This window comes from Cinclus cinclus, chromosome 2, assembly GCF_963662255.1.
Source record: "Cinclus cinclus chromosome 2, bCinCin1.1, whole genome shotgun sequence".
Taxonomy (NCBI): Eukaryota; Metazoa; Chordata; class Aves; order Passeriformes; family Cinclidae; genus Cinclus; species Cinclus cinclus.
The window spans coordinates 90,074,241-90,087,199 of NC_085047.1; the positions used below are offsets into that span (position 1 = coordinate 90,074,241).

General features: G+C 36.5%; 1 protein-coding gene across 6 annotated transcripts in view; it reads right to left on the reverse strand.

Moving 5' to 3' along the window:
* UXS1 (UDP-glucuronate decarboxylase 1) overlaps positions 1-12,959 on the reverse strand; it is a 54,751-nt gene that overhangs the window by 20,951 nt on the left and 20,841 nt on the right. For all 6 annotated transcript variants that reach the window (XM_062515061.1, XM_062515063.1, XM_062515059.1 and 3 more), the window contains exon 6: positions 9,156-9,336. In XM_062515061.1, the coding sequence (XP_062371045.1) occupies positions 9,156-9,336 (181 nt within the window). The remainder of the gene's footprint in view (positions 1-9,155; positions 9,337-12,959) is intronic.

The window sequence follows — 12,959 nt, forward strand, 5'->3', positions numbered from 1 at the left end:
TTTCTTTTTATTTCCTTAGCTGTTTTATTATTAAAAAGCAATAACAAATGACAGCATTAAAAAAAATCTGTACTTTGACCACATACTGATTTCTCATAGCTTTCTGTTGGGGGCTTTAACTTTCACAGTTATCTGCAGCATAATGAACTTTTTCTTCCAGTTCAATTACTTTTCCTACTTAAAACAGGGTAAAAGCACCCTTGACATTCAAATTGAAAAAAAAAAACCAAAACGAAACAACAAAACCAAAACAATTCTTTTCCTCCATTTAAATACAACTATATTTGCTTAAACAGCACATGCTGTATACGAGTTACAATCTAGTAGGGAAAAAAAAAAAATCAGAAATTGTTTGAGTTGGAAGAGACCTTCAAGATCACCTACATCTTACCACACATTCCACTAGACCAGGCTGACCAAAGCCCCATCCAGCCTGGACTTGAACACTTTCAGTAATGAGGCATCCACAGCTTCTCTGGTCAACCTGTTCTGGTGCCTCACCACCCTCACAGTAGAGATTGTGTTTCCTGCCTCTAATCTAAACCTACCTTCTTACAGTTTAAAGCAATTCCCCCTTGTCCTATCCATATATGAAAAAAATAAAATATCAACTATGAAGTTATCACCTACTTTCAACTAGCCAAGAACACTGAAATGTTAGAAGAATGTGCCTCCTGTTTTAAACTTCCTTCCCATTCTCAAATTTCATTTGACAAAGCAAGTATGCATACCCTTGCTTTCTGACCTCCAAGATATATACATATATATAAAAAAGCAGACTAGTAAGGCAAGAACATACACAAGTGGCTTGAATTATCCATGTGAAAGTAGTCTCTTACTTTTCAACAGTCTATTGAACAATGAAAAAATGAAAAGTAGGCAAGTCTTCAAAGCACAAGCATCTCCTTCACATTAAAACATTACACTCTTTTCAAGATAAACATGTGTTCTGGTAATAACCCTTTAAAAATACCAGAAATATTGGCATGGTAAAATATTCAACATACTTTCTTTCTGAATCCCTAATGAAGTGCACTTGCATATAAGTCAAGTTTTTCTAGATTAACTGTTGTGTCTATTGTCTACTGGGCAAGCTCAGGTCCTGATTTCTATGTAACACATCTTGGATAAGCACACACTGGATCATCTGGAGGAAGCATTTTAAAGTTTACCCAATACTGCAGCCCTGCATTATCACTGCAACACAAGAAATCCTGCAAAATATTCACTGATTAAACTCACCATGTCAAATGGCCAAAATAAGGAGAAATTATTTCAGGTCATACCTCACCCCAGAGAACAATTAACTATCAACATAAGCATAAGATGAGCTCCTAAGGCAAACTTCATGACTGCTACTGCAAGTTTTACTGTCGTGACAGAGTAATGATATTTGACAGTACGCTCAGGCAGATGCCACAAAATATATCTACTTATACATTGCCATGCTCTCTTTGGTCTACAGCTGTTTAGCTCTACAGCAGGGATGAACTGCTGACTAGAAGATATCAAAACAGCCCAGAAAGCTAGAGAGACAGTTTTGGCAGATGTGTGATGCTGCTGCATATTTATTTTCACATAAAAAGGCGTAGAGAAGTAAAATTTCATGTAGCAGGTTCTCTGCTATTTGTTCTTGAATGATCAGGAAATAGTACATCCAACCACTATCAACTCTGGTGCAGCATCAAGAGAGAGCTTGTCACACAAAGCACCTCTAATAGCAACACAAATAGCATCCAAAGATGACCTGATGCAGAGAGAGATGGCAGAAGAAAGTTCCCAGCTCAGGCTCCATTCCAAGCTCTACCTGCATTGCTAATGCAACTGAAACTTTTGAAACTGTTTGCAACATGAAGCTAGTTAATTGTTTTGCATGATGAAGTGTGACATGGAATAACTACTCCATACTTTGGTCACATGCTGGGGAAATAATGCAAAAATTTTAAATGGCTTGTTGAACTATGACACAATTCCTACAGATGAGTTCTGAACATGAATAAAATATATGACTGCCTCAAGTTTTGCTTTAAGTATCCCTTTCCCACAGCATGCCACTGTCATAAAACCAAAGACAATGGGTAGACTGGAAGATGGCAAAAGGAATGCTCTGTAAAGATGCTGACTGATGCTTGCAAGCAGCAGGTAACTCAGGCACAGTGGTGCAGAAAAATTAACAAAGCAGTTGCTGAAGTCACCTACAGCCAACTCAAAGCTGAACTCTGACCTGAGTTTCATGCTATTTCCTTCTACCTATTCCTTCATAACCCTGTGTAAACCAGGTTTTTGGAAATTTTTAGAAACGGAAAATGTCACTTCAAAAGCACTTCAGTCTGTAAGTAATTTACTGCCCAACCCTACTCTGTCAAAGCAGAAATTAACTCTTTCCTGCCTTCCCCTTCATCTACTTAATTTTGTGAGGTTTTTTTTTTTTTAATATTGCTGATTTTTGACACACAGCAGGTCCTATAGGAACAATCCCTTTAATAGCATATACCAATTCAGTTACAGAAGGTCAAAAGCTACCATTCCTTTCTCTCCACAAGGATACAGCTAGGCCTGTAGTGGTCATATAATGGTTAGCCAGAAACAAATGCCTATAAAATACAAAACTCCCAAAACTCCTTATAATATTCAAGTTTATTTAATTATTTTTAAACATGAAACTAAGTGTGAAAAACAGTGCAAAAGATAGAAAGTAGAAAGCAAGCAGGAAAGCAAGCAAGAAAGAACTCTCCTTCTTTTAGTCCTTCATTCTTCGCTTCCCAGCTAGCAATTGTTTTAAATGAAACAAGAAGGAGCTGGGGGGAAAAAAAAGGGTTTTTTTCCTTGACAGATGTACAGTCTTTCCTGTCTCATTTGCCTCAATGTACTTCCCCCCCATGCATAAAGGCAAAAATCAACCCTTGCATGGAAAAGGTTCAGCAAGAGCAGAGCTGGCAGAGAGATGGAAGATAGGGAATTTGCCAAGTGTCAGATGGCCATCTTCTGGATCAGAAGGACAGGCAACCAGGCAGCTACAGGACCTCTGCCTCTTGCCTGGGAAAGAATCTTTCGTATATCAAGCCTCACACCAATGAAAAACAGCATCTTTTTTCCAAAACATTTGGAGAATACTGTACATTTCAGTAGGGTGCAAAATTTCTACCATAAACTTTTCATATTTGATCCATCAAGCTGACAATACTGAAATAAGTGTAATTGTTTCTTATTCTACCTTCCCTCTATTAACTGTCAGGTCTGAAAAATACCTACTTTATTTTTTTTCCCCCTCAGAATTTCAGCAGGCCAGCTAGACAAAGCCATCTACTCAGCTTGGCTGACGACCTTGTGTGTTGTAGCACAAAGTTAATAGTTATTTAAGAAAGCAGGCAACTTAACTCTGTTCCAGCCAGAGCTGTGGAAAGCTATCCAAGCTACAGCTTTTCAAAGGATTAACTATTTGGATGCCTAGGACAATATCTCTGAGGGAAATAAAGAAATACATCTAGTAATTGACCTCCACAGCTCTTTCTTGTTACATAAAGAAGTTTTGCAACATTTAATACAAAGTCTTGAGCAACCTTTGCAATAAAGTCATAGCACAATTATTTGAAAATAATGGTGTGTGCAAAGTGCTACATTAAGTACCAACACAGAAGAACAAATGATAACACTGAATTCTGCAACTTTTGTGTGTAACTCATATGGGAGAGTACAACTTTGTTAATCGTGAAGACGGCAGCAAGTAGTTTACCAAGCACAGGACTGTAGACTACTGATAAACAAACATTAAACAAATTTCTTATGTTACAATTTTACTGAAAAAAGAGGCCAAAAAACCCAAATTCATTTCAAAATAGCACAGACACAAAAGCTGACAAACATTCAAGCCAGGTACACAAGGTACACTGTGGCAAATACAGAAGTCTGTGCTCAACATAAAGTTTAAGTAACATATTGCAAGATAAACAGCAACTAATGTTTGCTAATTATGCCTTTTTCTATGGGAAAAACTAAAAAAAATCCTGAAAATTTAGCATACATGGAATCTGCAACACCTAAATTTGGATATGGACCTTCAATCTTGTGTTTTCCTTAATGCTAAACAAGAATGATCAGTAAAACCACTTGTCCCAGGGTGACCAAGATGAAATACTCCATGTAAGTCCAAAACACTGCCATAAAACTACTTTCCATTTTCTAGCCCTAATACTGCGCATGTTCTCCATGGAAATCTACCACTTTTTCTATGACAGGAAATTACCTTTATCTTCAACTTCTGCCTTCAACATGTGTCACGGTCCCAGAAAGGACTGAACAGGTCACTAAGTCCAGTAAGTACCTGCATCCATCATTTTATTTGCTACTCGGGAAGCACTGAGCAGAAAAGCTTTGATCAGAAGCGTAAAATTAAGTTTCTACAGCTTGAATGTATGGACTTTTCTTATGAAAAAAACAAACAGCTGTGCCATTTAATTATTGGAGGTCAGGCCAGAGAAGCTGACACAATGAAATGAGACATTTCTAGTGCCCTGAACTAAAAAGGACTACAAATAGAAGTTCATTTACCTGATGCTAAACATGTTGTCTGTAATGTCAGGCAAACTGGAACAAATTCATAAAGATTTACCATATTGCTCATACTGGAGCAGTTTTGGAGAGCCTTACACAAGAAACCAAGATCAAGGCACCATTGCACTTGGCTCTGGACAAACAAAATAAAGTAGCATTTGTTACCCTCTGCCTTGCCATAGACTTTCCTGACCATACAATTTAAAACCAGCAGGCAGAATGCATTAAGCACAGAAAACAAAGACTAGGAAGGGAAAAACCTGGGATGGAAGTAAAAAAACAAAAATCAAAAAGCATGTATTAAAGACACTCTTTGACTCTGTATTTGCACGTGCTTTAATTTACCTGTGAGAGAACCTGGGAGACTGAACAATTTTGGGATACTGTAAAACACCGTTCAGTAAAATGTTACCATCTTGACATATGGAAGTCTGCTATTCACAAGAAGGCTATAGACTATTCTTTTGACCAGTTCTGTGAGACTGTTGGTCTTAGCCTTAAAAATCAACTCAGACCTACAAGCCAGCAAGGTCCTTAAAAATGAAAGGGTTTTTTAGTCCTAGTCAAGCAAATGATTTATTGAAATTCTATAAAGACTGTTACTTTACTTACCTACGTGTGTGTAACTAGCAACTATAACACCTCCTGCAAACTTTGAAAGCCAATATCCTTGTTGCTATGCATATCACATGCTTACACCCCGTCTCTCAATTAGCAAAATGTGCTTTTTATTATGTAATTTTAAAAGCTTTTTCAGTGAGAGTCAAAAAGAGCCAAAACTACCTTTGTGTTCACATCAGTCACTGAAATTAGAGCAAACATTTAAGAAATGTTTTTCCAGAAACTGGACTGCTGGCATGAAGAATTAGAACAGAACAACAACCATGACCAAAACCGAAGAGCTTTAGTCAACTGAAGATTAATCTCAAACATAAACCATGAAACAGCTTATCATTACCTACCACTCACACTTTACTTCTCTTTTATTTCTTATTATTTTACTTAGGTAGTGCACATGCACTTGTTTTAAATAAAAGTTTTTGAGCATCAGAGTGGAACTATTCTTCACTGCTCTGACCAAAAAGAGTTTGGGCAGCAGTTTCAGCTGCCACAGACTGCAATTTTAGAAGTATCATATAATATTTTTCAAAACACACTGTGAATCTTTGATTAGGGAACTGAAATCAGTTCAATTGACTCAACTGTTTCCACTGTTGACTGTAAATCTGTGTCATTTTCAGGCCTGTTTTTGTTCCAAATTCGTGAAAGGTGTGGTAAAAACAAAATAGAACAACACTACCAAGTGACCAAAAAGAAAAAAAGGCCAAAGTGTGTTCCTGTGAACTGAGAGACAGTTCAGCTGAGGACATCTTTCAGATACAGGAGATAGCTGGGTTTAAAGGAAATGTGCACCTATCACTTTACAGATCACTTTAAGGCTTCCAAAAATTATTGAGGAAATAGGAAGAAGAAATGCCAGTGGGAGAAAGATCTGGGCTACATATAACTCTCTCACGCTTTCTTCCAGATTTATTCAACTGCTGTGTGTACCTAAAGGTAGTTGAAAACCAGACCTCAGGACTGAAAACTGAGAGGCATTTTTTCCTGTTTAGGAAAACTCCAGTGTGGAATAATCATGTGCCATCTTATGACATCACCTTGGAAGTGGCTTGGTTTTCCATGTGTGTGGTTTTGGTTTTTATTTTATTGTTTCCAGGTATCTGTGTTTTTAGATTGGGGTTCTTTTTTGTTTGGTTGTTTTGTTGGTTGTTTGTTTTTTTTTTTTCACACGAGAAATACAGATTTTGGTGGCTTGAAGTGATATAAAAACAAACCCTTATTTTTTACTACAAACACACAGTCAACTCTAATGCCAAGGTGAATTGACAAGACAATTCACAACAAGACAGCACTCATGCTTATGTAATTTTGTAAATCAAGTACATTACCAATAACATACATTCAATACAGAATTTCCTTTGGCATTTTCTAACGCAATTTTATCCATTACCCTAAAGTGGGGTACATCACAGTAACACAATATGAAGCATTAATTTCCACTGTTTTCCAATTAACATCTGTGTGTCTTTACAATATGGTTTTGTAGGAGCACAAGCCACAGTACTCTCAAGTGACTAACTTGGGGCACTTATATTCTTAATGAATGTAGAGAATTAGGCAGGAAAGAAGTAAAGGAGTATTTTTATATTTCTTTTTCCTGATAATTTAAAAAAAAAAAGTGTTAATAGATTCTTCTCTTTCTAGACCAGCTTTCAGAAAAAAAAAAAAAACCCACTGCCTTCCTGAATTAAAAAGTGCCCATTTAATAGAGTATTAAAGCTCTACGTGAGGGTCAGGCCAAAATAAAAATATCTTTAGAAACACAGAACTGAACTATAATAGGAAAAAAAAAAAGGGTTAATATAGCTATTTCAGACCTTTTATTTTTTTTAGTATTTTTCATGTTTCAAGATTATTGAACTATTTTCCTTCCACTGAAGAATTCAAGCCCCTTTTTCTTCTGCTTGAAAAAAACACAGTGGAAACTTGTGCATTTCCCACTGACATTTCCAAATGCTAAAGCAAATAAAATCCTAGTAGAGGAGAAAGACATTTAGCACTAGAGATAACTATAGTTGTCACAGGGCTAAAAAATAAAATGTGTGTTTTGGTGATTTATTATTGTCTCTGGCCAGCCTCAGATCCAAGAATGCTGAGTCCCACTTTGTGTCATGGATCAAAGATAATGACGCAGCCAAGGCAGATTGTGCGCAGGCATCACTGTGAAGCTGAAAGCTACACATCTTGAGACTAAATTCACTTTTCCATATCCAAAGTGAAAGCAGTGTTTTTTCCAGACTAAAAATAAGGTCTCTTTCAGAAATAAAGCACCGATTATCCTCTCGAACTGAACTGTCAAACAACCTTATATAACCTGGTTTAAACAGGACAGCAAATACAGAGAAATTCTTTAGACACAAACCTACTTTTTATCATGACTACACAGTCATTCCAACTTCTATTTACAACTAAAGAGGAGAAACAGGGACTAAAAAGAAGTATCTGATCTGTATGCCAACTTGCTGAACTGTTACAAAAACTATCCCCTCATTGCCTCACTGGAGCGAAATAAAATTTTATCATGTTCTTTGTGTATGAAAGCTATTTTAACACTAAACCATGCCAACCTCAATTTATACTGCTGGAAGATGAAAAGACATTCAATAAACTACTTACTGAATAACACGTAATAATTAGCTGTCAGTACTAAATAGGGAATTGGTGTCTTAATTACATAGGCCATAGGAAAGGTAGCTGAAGGATCTCAGAATTTCCATTCATTAGTGCCTAGTTAGCTGGGCAACAATATTAGCAATGATGATAATTGCCTGAGAGTCTCAAGTGTAGTCAGTCAGGAAAAAGTTAATGCATGGAAAAGATTAGAAAAGCTGACAAATTGATCTGGCTGAGGTATGAGCTACCAGCACCTGGAGTCTGTTAATAAGATCCTTGTTCCATTATCCTGTCAGTAGAAGCAGAAATTTGAAGTAAAATAAAAGGCAGTAACCGAACCAGTGCATTGTCAGAACAGAGCAGGAGCACGTGTTTTTGCAGGACTCTTTCAGTACTGTTGCCAGGAATTAATCATAAGCAATAATACAAGAGATGCAATTACTAGGGCTATTTCCTGTGAATTTCCACACATTACAATTCGGCAGGAATTAAAAAAATACAAACTGATTGTCTTGTTTTTTTTCCCTCAAAATGAACAAGTACATTGCTACACTGTTTTAAAAGGAGGGAGCACACCCACCAGAACTGCAGTGTAATTTGAGCAATGCTTCCACTTACTCTTTGTAGGGCTAGATACTCCCATAGAAGTCTATAAATGCATGTCTCTCTCAAATACAACCATGTTAATGGTGCCTTAAAATCTGACTATTTAATAGCTTGAAGTTTATGACAGTTCAGATGTTGAGCTACTGCTTTAAAGCAGAATATATTTTTATTTGTTTGCTTCTTTCTTTTGGATTGGTGTAATTTTTTTTTGTTTTTTTGTTGAAAACTAGGGAAATTCAGTGCTGTTTTTTTCCTTCAGGTTGTAGAATGTCTGTACCTAAAGCAGGAGCAATGTTTCCTACACAAGACAATGAAAGCAATTATGGAAAGTTAATTTCCTCTTAATTGACCATACAGTTGCAGGATGCATGTCTAGTGTAACTGCAGCCCTCAAACTTCAGTTCATTAAATATCTGGACCACAGACTCTGTGCATGTATGCCTGTGCAGGCACATAGGAAAGTGGGACAATGGATGGGACAGAAACTGACCCATTGCCATCTTGCTTTCTCACAAAATCGGATGTATCAGGATGTTTTTAGGGTCTCTTTCCTTCCACTCAGGAAAGAACTGATTTTAAAGACAAAAGTGCTCTGAACATCTTACTCCATACTGGTCACAGAAAACAGGCTAATAATAAAAAAAAACATACAGATATTACATACATCAACCCAGAACTCAGCACATTAAGTTCTTTACAGACACACACACACTTAGAAGGGAAAGGCACAAAAAAGTGCAAATACCAAAGCAGAGACTACCTACCTTCAATGTACAGGGGCTCAACGACATCATGATTTATCAGTTCAAAGTTCTCATGACCAATCCAGTGCTCCACATTTCTTTTCCTGCCCGTAAAGAAGTTGTCCACAACTGTAACCTCATGGCCATCCATCATTAGTTTGTCAGTAAGATGAGAACCCACAAACCCTGCTCCTCCAGTTATCTGCGTTAGGACAGTTGGTATAAATTTCTTTTTCTTTTTACAGAAACACTAGACAAAGTCTATAAACATGAAGACAGAACAGTAGGTTTCAGATCTTTGCTTGCTCCAGGGGAAACAACTCCATTTCTGTGTATATTTTTTTTTCCCCAAGATTTACAGCTTCTAAAATTTCGAGAGACATACTTGACATGTGTCATCACTATCAGGCTAGAAGGTCAGCTACCTATTCACATCAACAAAATCTCTTTTTCAGATTATATTATTTTCCTTTTTTTCCCTTCAAACTGGATTGTGCTTTTTTTGTGATAGTGAAGTCTAAAAAGATGCAGAAAGGTTATAGGAGAAATTCCTGAAAATCCCATTTCTCAGAAAAAAAAAAAAAGGGTATGACAGAATGCCAGGTTATTTTCTTGTCAGACTGATCAGACATGTCAAATCCAGCTTCTGTCAGGTTTGCATGGAAGACATGTTGGGTGTTTTAAGTAAGTACTGTAAGTTTTCACCCAGAAAGCAGGAAGGGAATTCTCTGAAGACCATTTATTTGAAATATCTGCTAAAACCAAAATAATTCTTTCTGTGTTTTAATGCATCCATAGCTTACATCATCCTGGCCTGAGGTGGTCAGTCAGTTGGATTAGATGATCTTTGCAGGTCCCTTACAACTGAAAAAACTCTATTCTATATCATTAGCTCTGACATGCAGCATTTGCCTGTCTTGAAACTCTTGATATTCTGCTGCAAAGAAACAAGCAGAAATAAAATATTTAAAACCCTGTACTCCCATTTCATTGAAGAAACAAGTAAGTTCATTAATTTTTCCCTTTTTGCACCACAGACTTTAACAGTAAACAAGCTAACAAAAATCACCCCTTCAGTACTGAAGCAGTCAGCACAATAAGCAGAACTGCAAGCTGTGTGACACATCCAGACCTATCTACAGAAGCAATTATTTTCTCTGCATTTCATAAACTGTTTTCAAGAACCAAGACACAATATACCACAACATCCAAAAAGTAGACTTGCAAAAGACCTGTGTGCTATCAGCTATATAATATATCTCCATGGTCGAATTCACAATTTGAAAGTTGATGTCCATTCTTCAGCTGCAGTGACAACTAACTAAACAATGAAAGGACAAAGTGGAAACAAGCAGGAATCAAATGAACGGATGCTGTACTGCAATGACCAAGTGCTGTGTGGAAAAGGATGAGATGACTGAAGTTCTTTTAATTTGGGTTAGTCAAGGGCTGAACATTTATCTTGTCCACTAACATGCCATCCACTGTTTTAAAAAGCATGATTAGCAGATTTGTTTTTAAACTAGGAAAAAAAAAAAAAAAAGGAAAACCTCCAAAGATTGAGAAGGAAAAAAAGCCATACAAAAACTACATCTGTTTTCTTCTGTAAAAACTTGAGTGTCCATTTCTTGTATTTTCATCCTTCCTTTTCTTATTAAAAATTCTGGGGCACCAGTGTGTGAAAACAACTGTAAGTTTACAAAAGAATCATTTAGTTGTTCTATTTAGTATTCTTCTGAGTTTGTCAGGGCTTCCTTGTTGCAGATTCAACATCTTATTCAGTTCCCTGACAAACCTGAAGGAGAAACAGGATTTTGGAGAAATCCCCTCTGGAATAAAAGAAAGAATCTCGAAGCTCACATTATGGTGCAACATAACATGAAGAAAAAAAGCACAAACCAATTCTGTCTGGAAAGAAGTTTCCAATTACTTTAAACCTAAAAGTAGTTTTTATGATGAATCTAAATTGGCTTTATTAACATATCACTTCCATGGGTATTAGACAATGAACTTAAGAAATCATTGAAAAAGGAGTTGAATTTCCCCTGGAAAAGTAAAAAAAAAAAACTATGTAAATTATGGGTTTTATCATTACTTGAGGCAACACTAAAAAAAAAGAAAAGATGATTTATCACTGAAGTTCTTTGAACAACCTTCCTGTAATTACTCATAAAAGCACCACTTCTAAATATTACTTCCTGCAAATCACAATGACATATTAATCTACATAATCACAGTTGTACATGAATCATATCCATATAAGAACTGGAGCACTAGCACTTGTGTCTTAAAAAGGAATTTTTTATTAAGAAGACATTAATGAAAATATTTAATTACTTAGTAGTGCATGTATGCCTGGTAACTTCAGTACCTATTAAAAGGCACAAATACTACAGATAATTATCTTCACTAGAGGCACTTACAAGTTGGTCTATTTATTACATATTTCTGCTGTCTGCAATCAGATTCAAAATATCTTATGCCCCATAAGGAAATGATATTTATTTTTTTGTTTTCTGCTTTTATCAGTTTACTATATTCAACTCAGGAAAAACCCACACAATAGACTGAACCAACAGCAACACTATCTTCCACAGTAACAGAATTCCTCCTCTTGCATATGAAAGCCTGTGGCCTAGTCACTTCAGAGAACTCAGGAAATAGATAAATCATGCACAACAAGGTGAAGATCTGTTTTTCATGAAAGTGACAGGATATCTGGTCTCAGCTGAGATACCACCACTACTAGAAATCATCTCCAAAGAGATGCTGTCTAATAAAAAGTAACTGCTAGAACATTGTCCCATGAGGACAGTGTTGTGGGGTTCTCCAGTCTGGAGCTGGAGACTGCGGTCCAAATGAAAAAAAAAAAAAAAAGTTAAATTAAGATCGAATTCTAGAAAAAGATGTAGCATTAAGAAAATACAAAGTAAAAATACATGATCGAGCACAATTCACTTGGCTGGCCAATTCTTGAGAATTTTCAAGTGTCATAAAACATTTTTATGGGAACTTCAGCTACTCAAAAGAATATGGATTACTTCCACTAGGATAATGACAGCAACACTGTAACAGAAGGGAACTGCCCACATGGGCAGGAGGCCTATGAATGCCCATCCCCGTTGGCACAAAACTAGTCAGAACAAGCTGCCACTCCTTTTGGGCAGCTTTCTCTGTAGTCATTTAACTCTACAAAATACAAGGGGAACCTAAAAGCTATTCACCTCCAGGTCAGCTGAAAACACTCCTAGTCCAACTACTTGCCATCACTGTTGAAGCAATAGATTTCAATGAAATATCCAGTATTTTTCAGTGGCAAAGTCTGGAAGTGAACATTAAAAGCTCCACAGCCAGTTAACAGCTTTCACTGAGACTTTCGTTGGAAGTACATTCTCGCTTACACACAAAACATGACATTAAGGTTACTTTATATCCTTATAAACATATGAAGTACACAATTTAGGATTCTTTAAAATTAAACCTCTCTCTATTTTCCTCAGTTTCTTTTCTATATTCAACAGGGGCACCGGGAGTCTACAGGTCTACCTCCTTCAGACTGTCATAAAAATGACAAAACACCACTGCAGAACTAAACTTCTTTGGTAATACTTTGTGAAATTTTGCAATAGCAATGGAGAGTATTGCCTAACAATGCAGTAAAATAATTTTATCTGCATATTTTCATTTTCTTCTTCAAGATTTTGAAGTCAAAGCAAACAAAAGCACCAGCAGGGTTTTGTTGTAGACTTCTTTCTACTACAGAAGCAGAAGTTCATACTCTATAGTTTACACATCTCAAGTAGCTATACTTTCTCTGCCTTCAAA